This window comes from Myripristis murdjan, chromosome 2 (genome assembly GCF_902150065.1).
Source record: "Myripristis murdjan chromosome 2, fMyrMur1.1, whole genome shotgun sequence".
NCBI classification, from domain to species: domain Eukaryota; kingdom Metazoa; phylum Chordata; class Actinopteri; order Holocentriformes; family Holocentridae; genus Myripristis; species Myripristis murdjan.
Window position 1 is genome coordinate 3,637,894 of NC_043981.1, and position 12,190 is coordinate 3,650,083.

A 12,190-nucleotide genomic window follows, 5' to 3' on the forward strand; every position below is an offset into this window, starting at 1 on the left:
TGGGAAGGTGGTGAAAAAGTCAGTCTGGAGCTCCAGCGGTGAATGAATGTTCATCAATCAAAAAAAAAAGGGTTTCATTGTGTAGATGTCATACTTGAACACTGACAGATCGTGGTGAGGTGAAACCAGAAAGAATAAAATGTTAAAGTCCCAAATACATTTTTTACACTTAGTGAATTACATTAAAGTGAAATTAAACTACTTCTCGTTTTGCTGATGATCTCCTAGAAGGTCCTACAGGACAAATAATAGAATGCACAATAATTTTAGGAAGCAGAAATGTGAGGACTTGAGTGCTAACTCTTGGCCAAAGGGAGCTATTTGAAGATTGAAGTGTAATGTAAAAATGGCAGTTAATCCAATTCCACTTCTTCCTTACCCATGAAGTAGGTGACGATCTTGCACATGGCGGCTCCGAAGATGAAGTCCTCCAGGATGTTGGGAATGAGGGTGAACGGCATGCAGAAGATGGCCATCATCAGGTCGCTGACCGCCAGTGACAGCAGGAAGGAGTTGGTGACGGTTCGCATGCGCTTGTTCATCATCAGGACCACAATTATCAGCAGGTTGCCGAACACGCTGATCAGGAAGATGAGCGTGTACAGCAGAATGCGCAGTGAGTCCATCTCTGGCAGAGAGAGTGAGAGAGAGAGACAGAGAGAGAGAGAGAGAGAGAGAGAGAGAGAGAGAGAGGACATCATTTAATATCTGCGTTTACATGCCTGGATTGATCAGCTCTAAGAAGGAAGTATATTATCTAGTGCATTACCACGCACACAGCTGTCTATTAATAGAACAAACTGAATGAAGCTGTCCTCTAGAACAGAGAATATGAATTTTGTTTCATCTACATCTTTCATTACGCTTAAGTCAGTATATTTTCTTGTAATCTCGTCGTCAGCTATGTGACGGTAATTGAAAGAATGAAAAAGACAGAGAAAGGCGTGGAAGGAGATGAAAAAGAAGAAAAAGGGGAAAAGGAACGATAACAGCGCATTAACTGAACAGACTGTAGGACTCAAACCAGATAAACAAGAATAAAATTAAACTGCTCATCAAATACACAATATTCACTTTGCTTCATCAGCATCCCTCAATATGCCAGTGCAAGATTTTTTTTTTCTGGTAATCATGCAAGCCAGCCAGCTATTAAATGATACTTGAAGTAACAAAGAAGAAGATGAAGGAGAGGAGGAGGAGGAGGCGGAAGAAGAACATCAGTGTGCTGACTGTACAGACTGTAGAAGAACAAGACTCGAAACGGGTAAACAAGACATTTTTTTTTACAAAAATGTGTGACTTCTGCAGTTCATATGTTTTTATTTTCCTTTTACAGTACTCCACACTGCAGCTGAGCAGCAGCACTTGGGCCAAGCCAGAGGGTTTTAGGGATGCTCCTTTCCTTCACACTGGCCTGTCACAGCCAGCGTATTTGAGCGTGAGAGTATTTGACAGGACAAGGTCAGGGCTGGCCATGTGCCAGGCTGACTGAGTTGTCTGATTAGAGAGAGCGACATGGGAGAAGTCAAAAGGCCACAGGCTGTACCAGAGTCTGCACACTCATTGCTGCAGATTGCCTGGCAGGCAGGCACTTCTTGTGAGGAATGGAACCAGGACACAAACAGTATGTTTGGAGATTAAACTTTCAAGGGTCCAATATTATTCAGTTTTCAAGATTTCATTTTCAGTCCTGCTCTGGTTCAGGACAAGACTAATGTTCTTTTTGGTGTTTTGCAAGTAAATACACTTTAGCAAAATTAAATTAGTTACACTGCAAGAATTTGAATAGATGCTCCTAATTCTAGACTGTGACTGGCCAACAACAGCAGCTCCTGTTATTTAAATGAGGCACACCTGCTGAGTGGAGGCTTTCCAACTCAAATGCTGTTAACAAACCCGACAGGAGAGATCTTTTTTTTTTTTTTTTGTTATAGTCAGGACCATAATCATGTGTTTTTGAAACTGCAGTAACCTGAACTTTAACTAATAAAACAAAATTACATTTTAACAATGTCTTCATCAAATGTCGAGGAAGTTTTCAATCGCACAACAAGGGGCTTTTTAAAGATGTGTTTTTGTGCGATTATCAAGCCAAAGAAAAGAGGTTTGTAATGCGATGGCACAACATTTTGTTAAATCTTCCTCCACAATTGTTTTCATGTTGTTTTTCACACATAAAAGCATACTGTTTGTCATCATCAGTCGATCAGTCTATAAAAAATACACGCCCTAACCCTACAATAAAAATAAATAAATAAATAAATACCTAGATAAATACAGACATTTTTACAGGGCAAAAGGAAGAAAAAATCAAAGAGGTGTTGGATAATTTTAATTTTACAGGGTTTTCTTTTTTTTTTTTTTTGACAGCACTCTACACTACCCAACAAAAACAAAAAATACATCTTCACTGGGCAAAGTAGCAAAAATGTTTTTGAGAGACATAAAGACCACTTGGCCCCCCTCAACCCTGAAACTTCCTTGGGCTGGATGTTTTTTTTTTCTACCAAAAAAATTACATGAGCCTTTTTAACAAAAAAAAATTTAATTAATTAATGTCTTCTGGCTGTGAGTTGACAGTGCATACTCACTCAGGCCTTCAAATACCGCAGCTTGGTCATTCCCCTTTGGCATCTGATTTCACTAACCTTAACCAAGTAGTTTTTATGCCTAAACCTAACCTTTCCCTAAAAAAGTGAGAAAGCCTGATGTTCTGCCCACAGTATGAGCAACTATTAGCTTCCTGCATGAGCTCTACTCTTGGCAGCAGCTAACTTGCCGAGGGCATGGCCTCTCTCTCTCATTTTGACTGAAGTCGGACCTCAAAGTCTGTCCTCTTTGGTTGGGCTAAATAAAACATTTGAAAATAAAAGGCTGCCCCTGGCTCATGTGTCTCAGGGTTAAGTCAAGCATCATCGGCATGATTCAGTCAGGTCTGTAAGGCAGGTCTGCAGCACAACTGACAACACTTCAAGTTCAAAGGAGCGAGTTCACTTACAAAACAGCATTGTGTTAGGATGTGTGTGATCAACACACTGGAAGGCTGCCTCTGCAAACAGCATCTTGTTTGCACTGAGACCGAGCAGGAAGCCAACACAGGCCCAGCAACTGGTATTGTATTATAGTTTTGGCCGGACTGCAACAGAGGGGCCAGCGCTACAAATGCAAATGTCTGTCACTGAGTCACTGAGCCACTGACTGGGTGATGAAGCTACGCCATTGGTCAGCCGAGGGTTTTCGTGTTTCGTGTTTCCCCATTGGCTGTTGCTCTTTCAAAATAAATCGGTGCAAGCAGTTTTCTATTACATCCCAAGGGGGTGTTTACAGAGGTTCCACTCACTGACTGAAGCTCATTACAAATTTATAACATATTAACAACGAATTATTTTGCTCCTCTTAGATAATGCCAGTAAGGCAGTAACAGTCCAGCATAGAGCAAAGTAGGAGAAAAACAGCTCTCCATGCACCAAGAGGCATGAGGGAGAGTGCACAGCTAAAATACACCAAATTACAATCACTCTGACAAAACACTCAGTACAGGGTGAGTCTTCAAATAACAAGAAACAGAGGAGGAGAGGGAGTTAAAAGATAATTAGAATAATTATATTTACAATTAAAATAAGTTCTCTTTCAAACCAAACATCCCAAGGCATAAGAGGAAAGTATTGTTCCTGCAACTGTATTTGTAATCTTTTATTGACTCAAATGTAGCTTAACCATGTCATGTGATATGCTAATTTGGTACACTTTAATAACAAATATTACTGGGACTACTACATGAAATTGCAGAAGAACATTTAATATCCAGGAATTGACATAGGAATAGATGCTACTACTGACTATTCCTGTAATAAGCTGGCCACTATTTTGCACACTGATCATACATGGTCCAGCTATTTACTAGATTTTGACCTAGTCTTGTTCTGATGATCCAGTCAAGTGAAAATGGAATTTGTTGGAACCAGTGGCACGCTCGGTCCCCTGAGCCAGACTAACTCCAGGACAATTCACTTTGCTTCCTTTGACTCCCTCAAGTGTGGCAGCTGTGTTAACCAAAGCCATGGTTAGTTAAAAATATACTGCAGATGAAAGGAATTGCATTTACCTTTGAAATACTCCTATACGCCATCAGTCGCTGACATGGAAGCGTTCTGACGTGAGTCAGAGCTCAGAGATCCACTCTGCAGCTTAAGTTGGTGTTTGCATATTTTTATATACCCTCCATTTGCTCTATTTTCTCATATGTATATGCTTTTTTTCTTTGCTACATCTTATTACTATTTGCTGCTATAATGCAAACAGTATCACGATTTCCCATCACGGATCATTAATTTCATCTTACCTTTAAGGAATGATAAACACAAACTCACCACAAGCAATTGGCCTGATCTGCACAGGTGGACTTTTTTTCTTCTTTTTGGGTGGGGGGTGTTCTGAGTCATGGAGCTAGTTCCCATCCAGAGACATTCATAAATGATTAAAAAGACTCTTAATATTTAACAGTAATAACCTTAGGTGATTTGATGGCAATGCAAAGAGAAGCAAGGTTTTGATCTATCCTTTTAATCAGAAACTAGCCATAGGGTCTCAATTTATAAAACCTAGTGAGATGATAAAAACCTAAAAAATAGTTGGAAATTGCATCAAAACCTTCTAACTGAGTTTGGACCACTGAACACTGGTCTTAAATTCTGCATATTGCACTTGTAAGAAGTAATAAATCAACATTACACAAGCTTAAAAATATCCATTTCTGCTTCTGTTTTCTCAGCTTTAATTATGGGTCACTGCTTAAAATATGAGATTATTTAACAAAGCATGCAGTCACTTTATCAATATGATATATGTTCATTTCAAGCCTATGAATTTCAGAGAGCAATTACAGTGACTGTCAGCATTTTACATCTAATTATTCAAAACACCGATGTGCACATACATCATGTGCTTTCTTTGATAGTGAACTTCATCTGACTGCCAGTATAATACCGTAACAAATTTACTTTCTTTGGGTCGATTTTGGAGTTATGCCCGAGTGCTATTCTTTTGAGGTAATACTATTTTTCCTTAAAAAGAAAATTGGGTAATAATTGGATCGGATCACATCTACAGTTGTTTTCTTTGGTCAGAATCATAGTGGAAAATGTAACTTTAATTAACATTAATTGCATTTTTTGGTTTGTTTAAACAAAGTCTGTTGCACAGAGTTCTAAGAAATTGCTCTATACCTGGTGTCCATGTGCCCTTGGAATGGAGTTTTGCTTCAACAAAAGAATTTGTGCACTTGCCAATAAATCAGTACCTCACATCACAGAGGATCTATTAGATCTGGCCTCAATCACTATCAAGCTTTCACTGGCTTCACGTTGTCACAGCTAATCAGAGTCTGTTGATCTGCTTCCAAATTCCCAAGGTAAGTTCACAGAGCGGCACAGCCGTGACAGCACATCTTGTCTCCTGGAAGATCGAATCAATACAAATCAAAATAGCAATTAAATCTTATCCACATGTGCCTCACTCACAACAAAAGCATAATAACACAAAAAAATGCACTCTGAAGAGACTTTAAGGTTGTTGGTACTTTTAGGGGTGTTTTCCCCAGCGGGGATTGAGCCTGGTCAAATTAAAATGCTTTCTTAAACAGGAATAACTCAAATCCACTTTCTGCATTGTGGATTTTTGATAGTTTCAGATTTATCTTAATAGAGATTTTAATGATCTCAGTTTACCCAATTTAGCCTCAGGGATCAATAAAGTATTTCTGATTCTGATACTGATCTGATTTGTAGGTCAAAGCTGTAGTCCTGAAGTAAAAGAAGGTTTAAATCAAACCTCCAATATAGCAGGTTTAACTTTTTACTTTTCTTGATAAGATCCGGGTTTTAGGAGGACAGTGAAATTAAAGATATAATCCACAACCCTGTCATATAAATAAATGTCCATTTTGATACTCATTATTGCCAACTGATACCATACAATAATGACTTAACCTCTAGCCAGTTCATGAAAGCTTTCACATTTGCTTTTGAAACTATCTGGGTAGGGGGGCTTTTTCCCCCAGAAGGATCCTGTGTAAGTGATGTGTTTCACATTTATTGTAGTAACAAAAGTGTTTGTAATAAAAATGAGACAGTAAAGTAAATATAAGTGACAGCAGTCTGCACTGAGTCTTTATTTTTAAACAGAGCTTGCATCTGTAACACACAAATCAAAGACCACTTCTCATCAAAAGGGACACCTAACCCAAGACAACATGGATATGCTGGATTATGACTTTAAATTTAATTAAGGATTCCATAGTCCAGAAGCAAGTAATCTGAGGTTAAGATGTATACTGGAAAGCCAGTTTTTAGGTCATGATTAGCTATTCTGGATTAAAGCTCAGTCCTGTCTTAATTACATTCCTATCCAGTAAACCGCCCCATTGTGTTACTGACATTTCACTTGAGGGAAGCACGTAAATAGCGGCTGGGGCTTCTATAATGGTCACAATGGTTTGGTATATAGCATGTTTGGATTTTGTGGGATATGAATTTATATCGTAGCAACATGAATCATTAATGAATGAGTGTGGGCTTGACCCGATGGCCTTCAGCGCAGTGCTTTTACCCGCTGGGCAACACTTGACCACACTGCATTGCCGGTTACGATAAAGCAGTGGCAAATTAAATCCTCTGACAGCAATTTAGCATACTGCCTGGTGAGCAGAAGCAGATCCCCCGTATCACGTTTTGTCAGGGTAATGAGGACAGTTACTTTTACAGTCAGCACAATTCAACTCAATTAGTCTTTCTGCGATGCTGTCCCAAGAGACACTAATTATTGATCCGACTTTTCTTTTAAAATTATGGAAGTTGGGAAGAGCTTGTTTAGAGTGCATGAACATGCTCAGTACATATTCAATTACCCCTGAGGCCCTGTGAAGCATGCAAGTTAGCTTTTGCCGCCATTAAATTCTTTCCCGAAACTTTGCACCAGCACTGTTCAATATTTGAGTTTAAATGGTTTATCTTGTAATCATGCAAATCAACAATTAGTCAATAACGAGAAGAGTGTAATCATGGTCATGTTTGTATCGCCACCATATGTGATAAGCTAAGCGACAAAGGCGTTTCAGCGGCTGGATGACATGACTGAATGAACCACAGTGCTGCAAATTTGTGTTTGCCACAAATGTTTTCCCCTGGCATGCAAATCTGGACAGGAACAATTCCAAAAGACCAACCGTGTCAAATGTCAATTTCAAAGTGGAAATGTCAACAAAAGAATCTGCCAACTAACATGCCCCGAATCTCTGGAAAGAAGACACCATTATGACCGTGTTTGAATCTATGGAAACAGAATGATTGGTTGTCCCTACCAGAAAAAAAGAAAAGGAAAACAAAAGAACATGAAAGCCACTTGATCACCTGTACACAAAAATATTAAGCTTATAGGCACAGTAGTATGCAAGATTAGCTGCAGACAGATACACACACACATGATTAAACACATGATCCCCGTCTTGGCTGGAGGAGGTTATAATCATCATGATAACTGGAAACAAGAAAAATGATAGAAAACTGGGTGGCATGGAAAATAAGGCTTGACCTCTAGCAGAGAGGACAGACAACATGTTGGCGCTAAGTTCCCTGCTGTGTCTATTTAGAGATTTTAGCAGACAAACGGAGGCAGAGCAACTTCCAACAGCTCCACTGAGGATGACAAATTCAGTAAATCCCTCGCCACTCTCCTGTCTCTGCAGAATAAAAGGAAAGTAGATGCCTGCCAATTTTTCTTTGAAAACACTGACCGGCTGCAACCCACAATTATATTGCCATGGATTCCACACTCCCATGCCTGTGAGTGGTGCGGTGTACATGGTAATTACTCCGTTAAGGCATTTTTAGAAACTTAGATGTCCAACAATAATGGCTACATGCCATACAGTGGTGCATCAAGTGTGACTGAAGCCTTCAAAGTGAAGAGGAAGGAGGCTTTTTTCAGGTTATCAGATTGGTGAGATTTTTCAAGTGCAAGTGCAAGATCTTTACAGCGTCACAGTGCAAAATGGCTACCATACATCAGTGAGGGGAGTTGATGATTGGTAAAAGTGACCTGAGACAGCGACTCGACTTTGCAACTTAGACTTGACTCACAGTTAAGTTGCACTCAGATCAACTCATATAAAGACTTCAGACTCGACTCAGACTCGAAGAGAGCCCCTCAAGTGACATGAGAAGGGAAAAAAAAAAAAACTAAATGGAAGAAAAAAATCATCTCGCAAATTATTATTATTATTTTTTTTTTTTTTTGCAAATGAAGGCAAAAGTGTCTCAAGACAACGCAAAAATGTAATGGTTATAATATAAATAATAAATGCCATAAATAACTTTGTAACAGCAACTAACAAACAAGTGGCAACATGCTGGATTGACAACGTCCAACTTTATCAGACACCCCAACAGGTAAGTCACTGCCTGGGATGATGTCTAATCGGTTTTACTTTCATGTTAAGACAAACCAGTTGACAATTGTTCAATGAGCATTATCTCTTTTGAAGAAAAGAAAAATCTATGTCTTAATTTTATGAGTTTGGGGACTTGAAGCTTATTTCAGTTAATTTGGCAACAATTCCACTTTACATTTGGCTACATTATGCAGCTTTCTATTAACACACATCAAGCAAGAAAGTTTCTTTTAATGGTAGGACTTTGATATTTGTGTGCCTAACAGTGGCCAAATATGAGGCCTCCATTGTGCTTTTCCATGCATATAATGTATAAATTAGGATAATATGCCATACATGTATCTATACATGTATTTGAATAACAAATCAATGGAGAAATGCTAATGGATGAATGGTTGATGATGATTTCACACTGTTTCTTCTGTCGAAATATCAATGTACTGGTCAAAGAACTGTGGAGATGCAGCAGATAGAAATGACTTGTGATCGTCTCTGCCAGTGACTCAACAATTAATTCACCAGGTGCTGAGGTGTTTGACCTTCACACTTCTGGAACAAAGACTTTCCAACCAGTGGCGGAAATAATAACAAATACCACAAACTTCCATATTCCATGTACTGAATAAAATGTTTCAGCGCTATATATCCTCTTCATCTCAGAGAGTTTTTAGCATGCAAAATAAAAGCACTATGATGTCATCGACATCTCTATGCATTTGGGCCATCAAATGCCACGAGCTCTGAACCAAACCTAAACTTTCACTTCATCTCTGCCTCTCCACTTCTTTTTCTATACTGAATTAATAAAGGCAGACTCCAGACACAGGGCATTTCAGATCAATACAGCCACTGCATGGTTGAGGGAGCACAGTATATGTTTGAGGGGATTTTTATTAGCGCTGTCATACTCTTCAGCTCCTACGGGCTTCACTATACACACGTTTGTGTTTGTGTAAATACACAGTTATGCAATAAATATTAGAGCCACTGACTGTTTTAATAGCCCAAGTAAAAAGCCATTATCCCTTATCGATTTTTCTTTAAAGGTGGAGTCAGCAAATCTGGACAAAGATCGTTGATATTTCAAATCAACAAATTCAGCAAATATCTCCTCACGGTCGGCTGCCTGTCCATTTTGTGTGTGCTGAAAAAAAATCCAGTGGAGAGAGAGAGCGATGGGAAATCTGGCTGTTGATTTCAAATATGAACAATCTTTCTCCACAATCACTCCCTCCACCTTTAAACCTACACCAATAATAAGGGAAGAGATGGAGGCAGAGAATCAAATAAGGTTTTTTTCCACTTTGAGACAATTAACGTAGATTGTGCAAAAGGGGCTACAACTTAATAGCAAGAAGATGCCCTGTGTGTATTGTGCATTCTGTGTTTGTGCGTCTGTATCACTTAATGTTTGTTCTTCCCTACCAAGTTACCACAAATCCATCCACCAATTATCTGATCTTATTACCGTAATCATGTTATGACAGCCTACATCTCCGTGTATATGCCCAACGGGCACCAGGCCGAAATTTCTTCAGCAAAACACCTCAGTGTAGAGATTAGTTAGATATTACACACTCCTGAGCCAGGCTCATTACTGTGCACTGCACGGCTTCTCTGCAGAAAGTAACGTCTCGCTTTCTCAAAGCCCAGGGCTAATCATTTGCCACTGAAAAATAAAACGTACATAATGTGTATGAGATCGAGTTCAGGACTACTTATCTGACGTGCACAGAAGGATGGCATGAGCTCAGCAAAGTGCCACTTTGTATCAGCAGGAATGAACGGTGTCCAGGTCATACCGTAATCCTCCTAAGGCCTTGGTCTGAACTGGCTAAGCACCATCATGAGTCAAATATGATTCCAATATTGTCACATAGGTCAAATGATGATGATTTTGTCATGGTAGGCATGTGACATTCTCTTCTCCAAAGTGTCTTACAAATACAAAGGGGGGAATACGTTTAAATTCAAAGTATTAATGTTTTTTCTATTGTTGTGTGTCCCTTTGTCACAACTGCTGTGCAAAACATAAACTAATAATAAAATACTACGGCTGTCGAATGATTGATTGTTTTAATCATGTTAATCACTAGCTAGTCATGCATTAATCATGATCAATCACATATTTAAAATGTTTTAAATTAATTGCTTGCTTACTCTTCCAATCATTGCACTAAAACGGGGTTATATGATGGATTCGCCAACACCATGTGCGTGATGTTTTTCAGGCCATTGTTTTCGCTGATGCAATGGTCAGTTTTGTTGTGTTGACACATTTGGCCCTTACACGCTCTGGTTTATTGAGCACCGCTGTTTGACACACTACTTGCATCACTGGACGCTCTGGCAAAAACATGACCGTTATTTAACTGGTATTTTAAATTCATGGCGCTCTGACAGAACAACATTCCAGTGTTGCAGTTTGTCCATATGACTTTATTCTGTCCAGAGATCCACCAGGAGGCTTCTTGAAAGAAAACAATCCATCCAGCGGGCCTCAGGTTGTCTGGTCATTAATTCTGTCTGTTATCAGTATTCAGCAGCTCAGTGCTGGCAGCATGCACTGCCTAATATGTGATGTCATGTGGGGTTAAAGGTCAAAAGTGGGTCAAAGCTGAACCCTTTTAATTTGCATTCATCTTTAAATAATGCATTATGGTCCTCAAATTAATTACATATGTTAATGCATTAACAAAGCACAAATTTAAAAACACAATAAAATACTAAACTATATTTACCTGACCCAAACTAAATAAAACCAAACCAAACTAAATTAACTGAACTCAGCCAATCCAACCAACCCAAAGTAAGCAAATCTAAACCAAATTGGATAAATTAAACTAAACAACTGACCTAGCCACACAAAGAAAAACGAAATAAACCCAACCTAAACTAAACTGAAGTAAACTCAGAACCTCAGAACATCAATTTCATGAGAGACTAACTAAAACTGGCCAGTGAGTTAATAACTTTTAGCCTCAATAGCAGGAAAAGTCAGTTAAGGAGGTTCCACATCAGCTCTTGAGGAGTTTGATTTATTCATGACAGCAAGGCTTGCAGTGGTGATCTGGAAGCTCCAAGTGCAAGCTGTGGCATCTTGTTTTTCCCTCTAGCTTCTTTCATGTATTCCAAACAAATCTTTGCTTTCATAAATGTGAAATGCATCACTTCCTGTGCAGTGGAGGACATATTCCCACAAGTGAAAGGTGTTTAGAATTACTGTTGAAGCTTTCATGAGCTGGCTGCAGGCTGAGCTTGGCTATCGCCTTACATGAAAACATGGGAATTGATGATGCTGATTACTTTAATCTGAAATATAGGTCTACATGTTGTACTTAAGGGACAATACCAGCAATTCTGTATGTCTAATATCTAATATCTATAAAATGTATCTCCCTCATATTTCTGCTAATCTTTTCCCAATGTAAGCAGTTGTATTTTAGAACTCCAATATCATTTTTCTTTTCCTTTTCTTTTCCTTTAATCCAGCTATTGGTTTCCATTTATTCCACTGAGATGTGAAAATGAACTTTCAGAGACTTCAAACCTTCTTCATGCCACTGTAATAAAGTCGTCCACATTAGTTTTCCTAAAAGCAGCGGCACTGTTGTGTTCTGATGACATGAAATTGGGAAGGAGCGATACAGTCCCTCTGCCAGAAAAAAACAGTCCCTGACAAAACATTTGCTTTACACAGCCAGTCAGTTTTGTGGTTCATGCTCAACAATGAACCATACTTAT

General features: G+C 38.9%; 1 protein-coding gene across 1 annotated transcript in view; it reads right to left on the minus strand.

The window, feature by feature from the left end:
* The window catches only part of LOC115373824 (cholecystokinin receptor-like), a 29,822-nt gene that overhangs the window by 15,023 nt on the left and 2,609 nt on the right, over window positions 1-12,190 (minus strand). Inside the window, exon 2 of the mRNA XM_030072410.1 lies at window positions 380-628. Within this exon, the coding sequence (XP_029928270.1) occupies window positions 380-628 (249 nt within the window). The remainder of the gene's footprint in view (window positions 1-379; window positions 629-12,190) is intronic.